Genomic DNA, 13,773 nt, shown 5'->3' with positions numbered 1-13,773 from the left:
AGAGTTGTTATTTTCACAAGATATTGGTTTGATATTAGGCATAGTCATTCATTCCATCACAAGTACCTTGAAATAGAGTTAATTACTACTAGATCTATACATGCCATAACTATTGAATCTTTCATTTTCTATTAATTTTCCTTTTCAATGTCCCAGCATTTTTGTTTGTAATGCATGATTCAACATATAGTTACCACAAATTTTTTATTTTCCAATTTTTTTGAATGTGCGTTGACAATATGTGAGCTTATTGGGCTTGAGTACAGCAAACTCACTTTGGGCTCTCATTGATGCTTGCTTTAACCCACACGAATTGGGTCTTGAGCAGAGCACCTATTTCGGACTTTTAAAAGTAGAAACCGTTTCTTTCTGCAATAGAAAATTAGGCTTCTTGGCAATTTATGAATTATGAGATTATTGGCTTCATACGCACTTGCTAGTAATCGACTACAGCCTTCTTATTTTTATTATTTTTATTATTTTGGGATATTGTGCGTAGGCTAGATTAACATGAAAATGTTCATGACATCCAACAGTTCACAGGAGAGCCAAGTCCTTGCTTCAGTAAGTTGAGAATCTGTGTACCCATGCAGCGGCAGAGACAGAGGAAGGAGAGACAGAGGAGGGATTGGTGGCATGAACAGAGGGATCGATGGGGGCCTTGGTGGAGAAAGCTAGGGCTTCAATGGAGCGGGTGTTTAGTGCGGACTAAACATTAAACCACCAATGAAAGTAACTCATTTTTTTGTATTTTATACCATTTAAAGATAAAGATCAGTTTATTTCAGTCCAATTCAATTAAATCATGTTCCAAAAAGTAACTGAAGCCTACAGTACTTATTTGATTGTTTAGTCAACATATATAAGAGTAGAGTATAGTTAAAATGCCTTATTGCTTTCGTGTTCCACTCCTACCCACACTTTTTTTTTCATTTTTAATGTTCAAACATTATATTTAAACTGCTCAACATGATATCTATATTAAAATGTACCAGGAGATCAAATTTTATATTTTTAAAAAAAATTTGTCCTATTTAGATAATTACAAAATCAAAAGATTTTGAACCACAAAAAAACGGTGATTTTTTACATATCTATAATAATAGTATAAATAATATAACATTTTGTCTCCTGCAATATTTTAATTTGGATATAATATTAAACCGTTCTAGTTGACTATTTGAATCTTAAAATTAGAAATAAGAATGTGGGGCATGATTGTTAGAATACTTAGTCATACTATCTAAAGTATTGGTGGATCAAATGAAACAAAAAAAGGTAGTATTGTTTTTGGCGTTCTCAAATTCTGTCTTTGTTTTCTGAATTATGGCGCTAAAAAGGATCAATCATTTTTTTTTGCTTTTTTAAGAGAAAACACTGAACATCTGAAATTTTCATTTATACCACTCCAAAGAAAGTTAAATAAAAAAATCATAATTTTGTGAGAATTTCATTTATGACACGAACGCAATTAAACATCCGAAATTTTCATTTATACCACTAAAAAAATATATAAAAATTATGATTTTGTGAGAATTTCATTTATGACACAGTCACAATGTGAAATTACGGACAGAAATTGAATGTCCGCAACTTCACGTTGCGGAAAAAACCTTTTTTTTTTGTTTTTCAGCCCCTTTGACCAAAAGGCAGAGTTATCCTCTCAGCGCATTTGGATTGGACAAAAATCAAAGCAGCTGCTTTGTTTGGGAAATTTGGTAAAAGTTGTGTCCGCCATTTTAAGCTGCAAATATCAAATTTCTATCTGCAATTTTACGTTACGTTCATGTCAAAATTAAATTCTGATCAAATTGTGATTTTTAGTTCAATTTTTTTTAATGGTAAAATAAAAACTTTGGACAGAAAATAAAGTCAGGCTTTCGGGTTCGAGGGGAGAAATAATGTGTCAGGTTGCACTTAACAAGCCCAATTTAGTCTGAAGGCAATTTTTTGATGTAAAACTTAAATAAGGGGATTGGGTGCAAATAGTAATTGGATTTCATTTAGCTCTGTTTCAGGATTAGTCTAGTGACTCTAGTCTAATTTCGTGATCACGCAGAATATAAATTGAAACCGAATGTCTTTTTTTTTTTAAGAATGTTGGTGGATGCTGCAACTTTGTATCAAATTGAAATGTTCTACAACTGACCATGCTCCAGCTACGTACATCGACTGACTTCTAAACTAGTAAACTATTTACTGATTACCCCCTGCTTACTTCTATATTTACATTCTAGTTACGAAAAGAAACCTCATTACAAAGCTGTACATCATTAAACGCCACAAAAGTCAATTCAAATCCTCAGTTAGGTCTTTCATCACCAGAAATTCATCCATAGCTTTCCTTCATGCTCTATTGTTTATGTCAACCCATACGATGGTACTGCTGCCCCCAAACATTTGCGCATTACGCTGCTTCCAAATCATCCATATTGTACATAAAAACCAAACCCGTCAGGTCTTAGTGTTCATCTTTCTGCCATTTCTTACACTTTCTTCAGAGTGTATCCAAACATTCTGTACCGAGTAACCCGATACCATTAAACGGTATCTCAGTTTTGCTGCCAGCAGGTTCCAAATTGCTGATGCATACGAGTATAGAAATAGGACTAAAAGATGTAATGTTGTTTCAATTGGCTCGTTGCATAGTAAGCATCTCATGTCGCATTGAATGTGTTGTTTAGCCATCAGGTTATGCATAAGAATCTCGGAATGCAATGTTAAAAAGGCAAAAATATTGACAGCTGGTGGCCATTTAGATGACCAAACAGCCATGAGAAACCGAATGTTCTGATGTGAGATTTTTTATTCTCTCAACAACAATGTCCGGTGTTGCACGTAATGTTTTTCTTTTTTTTATTAGAATAAAAATAGTAAGTTTTTGGTACTTTAACATCACTCAACAAATTCTAGTCAGCAATCATTTGTATTTCTAGAGCTTGAATCGTGGTTCACAACGAGGTAAGATTTTGGTATTTTAACATCACTCAACAAATCCTAGTTAACAATCATTTGTATTTCTAGAGCTTGAATCGTGGTTGGCAACGAGGTAAGATTTTCTAGTTCAAATTTTTAGGAAAAAAATAAAATAACTTTATTTAAAGAGCGATAATGTTAGGTTGCTTACTGGGCTTATTGGGCTTTTATCTCTTTGTATATTGTTTTTTTAAAAAAATTCATCAAGCCCATTGCATCCCTGAAATTGTTGAATACAGCCCTCTCCGTCTCTCTATAAATATGACACAGAGGTGTCATTGACATTGACACAGTATTCTTCCACATGACATAAGTGAGCTGTTGAAGAGGAAGGAGATATTAGTTCTAAAAATTTGAGAAGTTGATTAAAAAGATGGGTCAATTGTTGAAATTCTTGCGTGAAAGGTTTCAGATGGAGACAAGGAGGTCTAACTACACTAGCGAACCGCCAGATGACATCGACAGAATTAGCAACTTGCCGGAGGAACTCCGAGAACAAATCCTCTCCTTCCTCAGAACTAAAGATGCCATAAAAACAAGCGTACTTTCCAAAACATGGAAGAAGACATTGACCTCTGTTCCTATTTTATTCTTTAGCTTTAGAGAGTTCTTGTTGGACAATCACGTCAACAACGTCCTTTCTGGTGAAATTATGAGAGAATATGAGGACAAATTTGCTAAATTTATTAAATCCGTGTTACAAAAGCGAGAAGCAACAGTTGCCCTATCTCATTTCGTTCTTGTCTCGGTAACTAAAAATTGTGTATCTTGCAATTCTGAAGCTTTCAAAGACTGTATCTTGCATGCGTTGGAGTTGAAACCTCGATTCTTGGCTGTTTCTTTTTGTAAGCATAATCTGCCCAGTAGTTATGAGATCTTCACTTGTGCTTCCTTGAAAGAAGTTTGCTTTGGGAGTAACTTAGAACACCGTGATATTGAAATCGCACCAAACCCGGTCAACCTCCCCCGCCTCAAAAGATTAGATCTTTGTAATGTAACAGTCAGTGATGATTTTCTTGATAAACTTTTATTGGGTTGTCCCATTATTGAAGTATTGTTTCTAGACAGTTGTATTTTGACTGCCTCTAGAATTTCTACTGGTACATTGAAGAGGTTGGGTCTTTTGTCTTGTGATTTCTCAAGAAGGTACACACCGATTCTTTCTGCCTTGTTAATTTTGCGTTGTGATTTCTATAAAAAAAACATCCTGTTTTATTACATAAGAAATAATTGATTTTTCATCTTGCATACATTCTGATGGTATCACTTTTAGTGGGCCCGAGCTTCTCAACAGTCTTTCAAAATTCACAAGGCTAACTCTTACTGTACCGGGTACTGAAGTTGAGGTACATTTTCCTTGCACTACTAAATAGTCCCTAAAATTTAAAAGTTTACAGCGATATGCCATAACAATTGTTTTCATAAACAAATGGAATACTATTATTTGTATTAATTGGTTTTGCTCAGGCATACTTTTCTTGTTTAACATTAGACCTTTCTTTTTGTTTGTATTTACACTTGCTTTACAACAGATGTCCCCTTGGATTTACCCTTTTTGATAGAACATTATTATTGCTATTTTGATGTGAAGGGATTATTTGAGAAAGGAGGAGGAGTTCCTCAATGGCCAATTTTCAAGAACCTGAAGAGGTTGAAACTGGGTGGTTGGTGTCTGAATAGCGATTTCAGCTTGGTTTCTTTTTTCCTCCAGTCACCTAATCTAGAGCAGCTCACGCTACACGGCGATAATGTAATCCCTATCTCATGCATTGAACATTGCTTGCATTAAAACACTTATACATCTCTCTCCTGTAGTCTTTTTGGTAGCCTTAGTACTCAATTCTGAGTGATATCCGAAACGGACATATGAGAAGAAGTCCATGTATACCAGTGAACTGTAATAACAGATACCACATTTATGACCAGCAGTTCGTACTTTGTATTCTCTGAGCGATTTATTTTTTTGCCATTGTAGACACAGGACAAGTCAAATTGGGAGGTCCCAAAGGTTGAGATGTTCCAACGGGAGCGGCTTGAGAAAGTTAATATCATGAATCAGGGGAGGAGTGCTGAATGGATTGATCAACTGAAAAAAAATCTGTATGCCCATGTGAAGACCATTGGGGAAATTAATGTAGTACTGTAGTGTTTTGTGTTGTTTTCATGGCTTTGAAATTGGCCATACTGTTGTCCAGCTTGCAGTGCCATATTTCCACAACTATAAGATCTTTCATTTAGTTATCATCTCTCTTTTCAATGTACCAGAATGTTTAGTTTTAATTTTGTGGGTTAAATTAGTAATTAGTAGATATTTTCAGGCTTGTTACTTTGTTTCTAATATTTGACTAATAATATGCTGACGATGAGCTTATTGGTTTGGTGTGCTCTTATTACTAGTATAATCAATTTATGTAAGCTAAGGGAGGTAAGAATCTATGTTGCCATGTCAAGAAAATGGGGACAGTAACAATTATAGTACTCTGAATTAGTGATCATTGATTTTGACTAAATTAGCTTTTTATTTACTATTTTTGTTATTTTGTTGTTTGTATGATTCCAAAACTAACCCGATCCCATATTCAGAACATCTGAGTTGCAATGAAACAAAAGGGGTGCTGTCTGATCTGGCGTTTGAGAGTGCTTGTAGGTATATCTCATATTGCAATCAAAACATTGTCTTGTGAAACAAACAACTCTTAGTCTTAACTGATCAGTAAATCAGTTGAGTGACATTATGGAAGGATATTAAATCAGTCAGAGTCTTGGTCAATTCAGGTAACTTTTGGAGATTTCACATCTGGCAGCGCTGCCCGGTTTCAAAAAAAAAAAAAAAAAACTATTGGAGATTTCAGTTTCTTATCATTTCCCTTTTCAATATATTAGCATTTATGTTTTTAATGGTTCAACATTGTTACCAGTAAGTTTTGATTGTAGTAATTTTTTGAATGTGCAGTGACAATTTATGAGCTAATTATTGGGCTGAATGTACTCTTGCTAGTAATTGGGTAAAATCACTTTTTGAGCTTTGGTAGATGCTTGCTTTTACCACACGAATTGGTCTTGAGGAGAGCATCTATTGGGCCTTTTAAAGTAGAAACCGTTTCTTTCTGTAATTTGGCAAAAAAATTTCAAGGAAATGCCGTCAACATTTGAATTAATAAAAAAAGTTATTTACAAAGGGTAGCCCAAATGAGTAGAAACAAAAAGACATGGAATTGAAAAGTAAAGAAAGAGCGCAATATGCATCACTATGCTCTATGATGCCCCTTCTCCTATAGTCATATGCTTTGCAACCAAAAAACAATATTGAGGGTTGTATCATTAATTGGTAGTCCCTACCAAGTAATTTAAATAAAAAAAAAGTGTTGTATCATTAATTAATAAAACCATTGGTTTTTTTTATTGGAGGAGAATAGTTTATTTCTCTCCCGCCACAAAGTCCAAACTTTAGATGCCAAACCACAATGTTTCGATCACGAGCCCCTTTCGCCTTTACTAGCAATTTGATAATTTATGAGCTTATTGGCTTCATATGCTCTTACAAGTAATCGAGTACAGTCTTATTTTTTGTGAAATTGCGCGTAGGCTAGATTAACATGAAAATACAGTTCACATTAGGACACAAAATTTAATTTCTGTCTCTTTTATATGCACTCTTAAGCGCGCGAGTGCACACACACGCATCTATCTTAGCCAGGTTCGCTTGAAATTCTTGTTTGGGTCAGATAAAGAAATGTTCGACAGTCCAAATATGATAAATTGACCAAAAGAAATACAACTTAATTTTCATTGATATTACCAATAAAGATGATAACGCCTTTGGTTGATATTGACTATTTGTGTTAGTTGGTGGTGATTTAAAATAAATAATTAATGGGTTCAGTTAGTATTAAATTTGATAAGAAACTGAAAAAATCCATTGGCTTTTTAGAGTCAAGAAAAAAAAAGGCCGTATTACATTATTTACATAATCAATTCATACTAGTAAGTAGTAATTGAGTATTGTGAAATTTTACTAATTTTAAGCTTTTCTTTGAGCACAAACTTTGAACCACTAATTGTCAAGATTTTGGACCCCGGTAAAATTAATAAGGCCGAGTATTTAACGGTACATTGAGAACAAACTTCTATTTGGACCAAGATTTGGAGGCACTACAGTACGAATTAATTAATACGTCTCTAAAATTGTATTATCTTGAAGATGAGTATAATATTCAATGGTCTGAAAATAATATTTTTTAAAATACTTAATAAATAGTAAAAAAAAATTCAAAGAAATGTAAAATTTGATCTCCAAGCACATTTTAATAAATAGATCATGTAGCACGGTTTGAATCGACTTTTTAGACTTTGAAAAAATTTGTAAGATATCTTACAAATTTTTTCAAAGTGGATTCGTCCTCATTTCAAAAATATTACTCAAGTTAAAATATTTAAATGTAGACATTTTCAATTAATTAGATATTATGTATATCAAATTTTTAGTCGGTTTGTATTAAATTGAAATTTTGGTAGATGGTGCCACTTCGTATTAAATTAAAATGTTGTACAACTGATTCATGCCCCAGCTATGTACATTAACATCTAAACCAATAAACTATTGACTGATTACGGATTACCCCCTGCTTACTTCTATATTTGCATTCTATTACTAAAAAATCTCATTACATAGCTGTACATCATTAAACTTTACAAAATTCAACTCAAATCCTCAGTCAGGTCTTTTCTCAGCAGAAATTCATCCATAGCTTTACTTTCATGATCTATTGTTTCTGCCAACTCGTACGCTGGTACCGCTCTGCGCATTGTACATAAAAACCAAACCCGTCAAGTCTTAGTGTTCATCTTTCTGTCGCTTTTTAACACTTTCTTCAAAGCGTATCCAAACATCCTATTCTGAGTAACCCGGTACCATTAAACAGTACGTATGTCAGTTTTGTTGCCAGCAGGTTCCAAATTTTTGACGCATATGAGCATAGAAATAGGACTAGGAGATGTAATGCTTTTTCAATCGGCTCGTTGCATAGTATAAGCATCTCATGTCGCATTGAATGTGTCGTTTAGCCATCACATCATGCATCAGAATCTTGGAATGCAGTGTTAAAAGGTCAAAAATATTGACTGTTGGTGAACATTTAGATGACCAAACAGCCATGAGAAACCGAATGTCCTGATGTGAGATTTTTTATTCTCTCAATAGCAATGTCCGGTGTTGTATTCTTTTTTTTATTATTAGAATAAAAATAGTAAGATTTTGCTCTTTTAACATCATTCAACATATTCTAGTCAGCAATCATTTGTATTTCTAGACCTAATCGTGGTTTGCAACGTGGTACGATTCTTAGTTCGATCAAATTTTTACGAAAAAAAAAAAAATATATATATATAGGTTGCTAACTTTATTTAAAGAGTGATAATGTAAGGTTGCTTACTGGGCTTATTGGGCTTTTATCTCTTTGTATATTAAAAAAAAGATTCATCAAGCCCATTCCATCCCTGAAATTGTTGAATACAACCCTCTCCGTCTCTCTATAAATATGACGCATAGAGTGTCATTGACATTGACACAGTATTCTTCCACATAACATAAGTGAGCTGTTGAAGAGGAAGGAGGGATTAGTTCTAAAATTTGAGAAGTCGATAAAAAAGATGGGTCAATTGTTGAAATTCTTGCGTGAATGGTTTCAGATGAAGACAAGGAGGTCTAACTACACTAGCGAGCCGTCAGATGACATCGACAGGATTAGCAGCTTGCCGAAGGAAATCCAAGAGCAAATCCTCTCCTTCCTCAGAATTAAAGATGTCATCAAAACAAGCGTACTTTCCCAAACATGGAAGAACACATCGGCCTCTCTTCCTATTTTATTCTTTAACTTTCAAGAGTTTTTGTTGGACAATAATGTCAACAACGTCCTTTCTGGTGAAATTATTAGAGAATATGAGGACAAATTTGCGAAATTGGTTGAAGCCATGTTACAAAAGCGAGAAGCATCAGACGCCCTATCTCATTTCGTTCTTGTCTCAGTAACTAAAATTTGTGTATCTTGCAATTCTGAAGCTTTCAAAGAATGTATCTTGCTTGCATTGGAGTTCAAACCTCAATTCTTGGCTGTTTCTTTTTGTAAGCATAATATGCCCAGTAGTTATGAGATCTTCACTTGTGCTTCCTTGCAAGAAATTTGCTTTGGGAGTAAATTAGAAGACCGTGATATTGAAATCGCACCAAACCCGGTCAACCTCCCACACCTCAAAAGATTAGATCTTTGTAATGTAACAGTCAGTGATGATTTTCTCGGTAAACTTTTCTCGGGTTGTCCCATTATTGAAGAATTGTTTCTACACAATTGTATTTTGACTGCCTCTAGAATTTCTTCTGGTACATTGAAGAGGTTGGGTCTTTTGTCTTGTGATTTCTCAAGAAGGTACACACCGATTCTTTCTGCCTTGTTAATTTTGCGTTGTAATTTCTATAAAAAAAACATCCTGTTTTCTTACATATAAAATAATTGATTTTTTATCTTGCATATATTCTGATGGTATCACTTTAGTGGGCCCGAGCTTCTCGACAGTCTTTCAAAGTTCACAAGGCTTACTCTTACTGTACCTGGTACTGAAGTTAAGGTACATTTTCCATGCACTACTAAATTAGTCATTAAAAGTTTACAACGATATGTCATAACAATTTTTTTCATAAACAAATGGAATACTATTATCTGTGTTGATTGGTTTTGCTCGGGCATACTTTTCTTGTTTAACATTAGACCTTCCTTTTTGTTTGTATTAACACTTGCTTTACAACAGATGTCCCCTTGGAATTACCCTTTTTTAGTAGTACCTTTTTGATAGAATATTAATATTGCTATTTTGATTTGAAGGGATTATTTGAGCAAGGAGCAGGAGTTCCTCAGTGGCCGATTTTCAAGAACCTGAAGAGGTTAAAGCTGGGTGGTTGGTGTCTGAATAGCGATTTCGGCTTGGTTTCTTTTTTCCTCCAGTCACCTAATCTACAGCAGCTCACGCTACATGGCGATAATGTAATCCCTATCTCATGCATGGAACATTGCTCGCATGAAAACACTTATACATCTCTCTCCTTTTGGTAGACTTAGTACTCAATTCTGAGGGGAAAAGCAAAAATTTGATGAGTGATATCCGAAACGGGCATATGAGAATAAGTCCATGTATACCAGTGATCAACTGTAAATAACAGATACCACATTTATGACCAGCAGTTCGTACTTTGTATTCTTTAAACGATTTATTTTCATGCTATTGTAGACAGAGGAAGTTGCAACTGATGACAAGTCAAAATGGGAGGAACCAAAAGTTGGGATGCACCATCAGAACCGGCTTGAGAAAGTTAAGATCATGAAACAGGGGAGGAGTAATGAATGGATTGATCAACTGAAAAAAAATCTGTATGCCCATGTGAAGACCATTGGGGAATTAAATTAGTGTAGTCTGAATTCGATTTTGATTTTGATGAGGGTTTGATGGTCTGTTAACTGAATTAGCTGATATTTTATGAGTGTTGTAGTATTTCTGTGTTGTTTTCATGGTTTGGAAATCGGCCATATTTTCGATCTTAACATTGCAGAGTTATATTTCCAAAACTATGCGATTTTCTTTAAGTATAGTCCATTTCTGTAAGTTGAGAATACAGACAGTGTACCCATGTCAGGAAAATGGGAAAAATGATAGTTGCCTGAATTAGTAATCATTCATTTTTACTAAATTAGCTTCTTCTTCTTCTTCTTCTTTTTTGTACTATTTTTGTTATTTTGTTGCTTGTATGATTCCAAAACTAAGCCAATCCCATATTCATTACTCAACTTATTACTGATTAGTGATTACTATATTATGGGCAAGTCACCCGCATTTTTTGTTTAATGGTTCAACATAATTGCCAGAAAGTTCCAATGGTAGAAATTTTATTAAGTGTGCGTTGACAATTTGTGAGCTTATTGGGCTTGATACACTCTTGCTATTAATTGGGTACAGCAAAATCACTTTGGTTGATGCTTGCTTTAAGCCTTTAACCCACATGAATTGGGTCTTGAGGAGAGCACCTATTGGGCCTTGTAAAGTGGAAATCGTTTCTCATGTATATTATATGCACTCTTAAGCGCGCGAGTGCACACACACGCATCTATCTTAGGTTCGCTTTATAATTCTTAATTGGGTCAGATAAACAAATGTTCGACAGTCCAATTATGATAAATTGACCAAAATAAATACAGTTTTTCATTGATATTGCTAATAAATTAGATGATAACGCCTTTGGTTGATATTGACTATTTGTTAATTATGATGCATTTGTGATTTGTTAACAATGGACATACTTAAGTTATATATATTTGCACAAAATAAAAAAAGGAAAAATTGTCCTAGTTAGTTTACTTTTAGGCAAATTTGAGAGTCAGTTTGTACATGTTAATGTCTTCAAGGGGTGAAACAAATCAGTTATCTGTGTATATATATTCTAATTTGTATAAACATGAATATTTTGCAAATATGAATAGCAATACGAATACAGTTAGGCACATACAAATGCAAATAGATTATAAGCTTTAAAGTTGATACTGACATGATAATTATTGTGATCCCCAATTTTACAAGAATACCGACATCCAGTACCATGATTAAAACTCTATAACTAACAATTTATTATGAAAAAAGGTTCTGTTTCTGACCACTATGATCAATCATAGCTTATTTCTAACACTAATAATTGTTTACATTTTATTTTTAAAAAATAATTATATCACAATATCTAACTTGAATTCTGTACAGGCTTTGTTCAATTTATATTTATATATCAATTTAATATTCGATCCGTATATATATAATAAATGTGCGGAGAAAGTTATCAATCCCTAGTAAAAATAATAAAAAATATTACAAATATATGGATGAGATTAATTAATATAGGCACTTGGAGTCAACACAGTGACTTAAATTCTTGGACATATCTACAAATCAAGCATGTGCTGAGCTTTGAATTTTTATTTTTTTTAACTACATAATTAAAAGAAAGCTTAAGTATTCTTTGCCACTTTTTGATTGTGAATACCTCATCCCTCATGATTGTAGGAAGAGACAATAGAGGCATTAACTGTGCATTAATTTCTGATCCACTAAATTAGTGGGTATGAGAAAACTGACAATGAAAGTATTGACTTGTGCAATTAATATGGCCTTTAAGTTGACTTTATTGGCAAGTAGTGACTACCTCTGGTCCCAATTAGACCTATCCCACTAACCAGCCCACATCTAAAGTTTAAATATAAAATTGACAAAACTATATAAAAAATATATATATATATGGAAATATTCATCTGCTACCTTCATTTTTAATAGTATAACAGTCATTAAGTCTAATTGGTATATAATGAACTATTCAAATAAATAAAAATTATAAGCTATTCAAAAGTGATGTCAGGAATATATTTTGGACAATTAATTCGAATTTTTCTCCCTGATGGTTGGTGACTTGGTGCTGTCCAAAATAAAAACCATGCAAATTGCTCCTGACATGACTTGTGATTTCTAATTTAATAATTAATACTGCTCTGGTTGCTAATTAAGAGCTGAACATCAAATGTCTTATGTCCGTGTCTTGACAAAGACATGAATTCAGCAAACGCAAGAAGAATGTTTTCCTCTTTCTATTATTTATCAGACATTAAATACTACAATTGAATTGCTGCTATCAAATATAATCAGAATATTTTATTTTAAAGTAGTTAGGTTGGAACTTGGAAACTAACGCCACTAAATTATAATTTTGGCAATAACTTTTTAATCAAATAAAAATATAAACAATGTAAAAAAATTACATGTTGTTCTGTAAAGTATCTGTCATATTTCATATCATTTTTTCTGGTACTTTATATTCTAGAAGAAGTTATAAATTGATGCAAACTTTAAATCGTTCGATAACATCAAATCCAATAGTTTCATATTAATTTATTATTTTTTGAGGTAAAAATAATTTTACCGCTTATAAATCTCAACCAATTTTTATTTGAAACCGTGATGTTAACCTTTCAAAAATGGTGGATAAGAACCTACAAAAACACCACATGCCAAATAAAATTAAAAAACCTAACTCCCCACGGAACCTTTTTGCATTCATTTTTCTCTTCTTCTTCTTCTTCTTCTTCTTCTTCTTCTTCTTCTTCTTGTTTTCTTTTTTTTTTCGTCAATTTCAACCCTTTGCATTAGGGGTGGCAACGAATCAAACTGAATCGAATTTATTCTAGTTTGAGTTTGAATAAGATTCGAATCGAACTGGGTTTGATTTGTTTCGAATCAAACTAATTTTGAATCTAATTAATTGCGAACTACACATTTTTCCAATCGAAGTCAATCGAATTACGAACTACAAATTTTTTTTATACCGAAAGTTTATGCATTAGTTTTCTTCTCGTAAAATAAAATTTACATGATTTCCTTTTACCTTTTAAGAATTCACACTAATAGATTATGGACCAGTTCAAGATTTCCTTATCTTTTACGCTGCTGGATTGATTAAAATTAAAGCATGGACCTAGTCAAATGAAACTAATTCCATTGTTAATTTGTTACGTTGCTGAAACATTTTTCTATTATAAATTACCATTATATTAACAATTTTGAGCTGTAATATAAGTTTGGTTCCTGCATTATTAAAGATTAATGGTTGAATTCATTAGTTGTATTATTTGAGATTTGAACCTAAATAGTTCGTGAATCAATTTCAAACAAATTATACACAATTTGAATTTGATTTAAATAAGATTCGAACCAAATTAA

The 13,773-nt window shown here is 33.1% G+C and overlaps 1 protein-coding gene across 1 annotated transcript; it reads left to right on the top strand.

Annotated features, from left to right (window-relative positions):
- The first annotated feature begins 3,349 nt into the window (after positions 1-3,349).
- LOC144544548 (F-box protein At3g62430-like) lies at positions 3,350-10,495 on the top strand. The gene is made up of 4 exons (XM_078293076.1): positions 3,350-4,122; positions 4,250-4,322; positions 4,568-4,726; positions 10,255-10,495. Exons 1-4 carry the CDS (start codon positions 3,350-3,352, stop codon positions 10,429-10,431), a joined length of 1,182 nt encoding a protein of 393 aa, XP_078149202.1. The 3' UTR covers positions 10,432-10,495.
- Positions 10,496-13,773: the final 3,278 nt, after the last annotated feature.

This window comes from Carex rostrata, chromosome 26 (assembly GCF_964058835.1).
Source record: "Carex rostrata chromosome 26, lpCarRost1.2, whole genome shotgun sequence".
NCBI classification, from domain to species: Eukaryota; Viridiplantae; Streptophyta; class Magnoliopsida; order Poales; family Cyperaceae; genus Carex; species Carex rostrata.
This window is presented reverse-complemented; position numbering and strand designations above follow the sequence as displayed.

What these genes read in the sequence shown, in the direction of transcription:
- LOC144544548 (XM_078293076.1), top strand. Translation starts at nt 3,350, where the DNA reads ATGGGTCAATTGTTGAAATTCTTGCGTGAAAGGTTTCAGATGGAGACA. An exon ending in TACCGGGTACTGAAGTTGAG is followed by an intron (nt 4,323 to 4,567) that starts GTACATTTTCCT and finishes TTTGATGTGAAG; the next exon opens with GGATTATTTGAGAAAGGAGG. An exon ending in TCACGCTACACGGCGATAAT is followed by an intron (nt 4,727 to 10,254) that starts GTAATCCCTATC and finishes ATGCTATTGTAG; the next exon opens with ACAGAGGAAGTTGCAACTGA.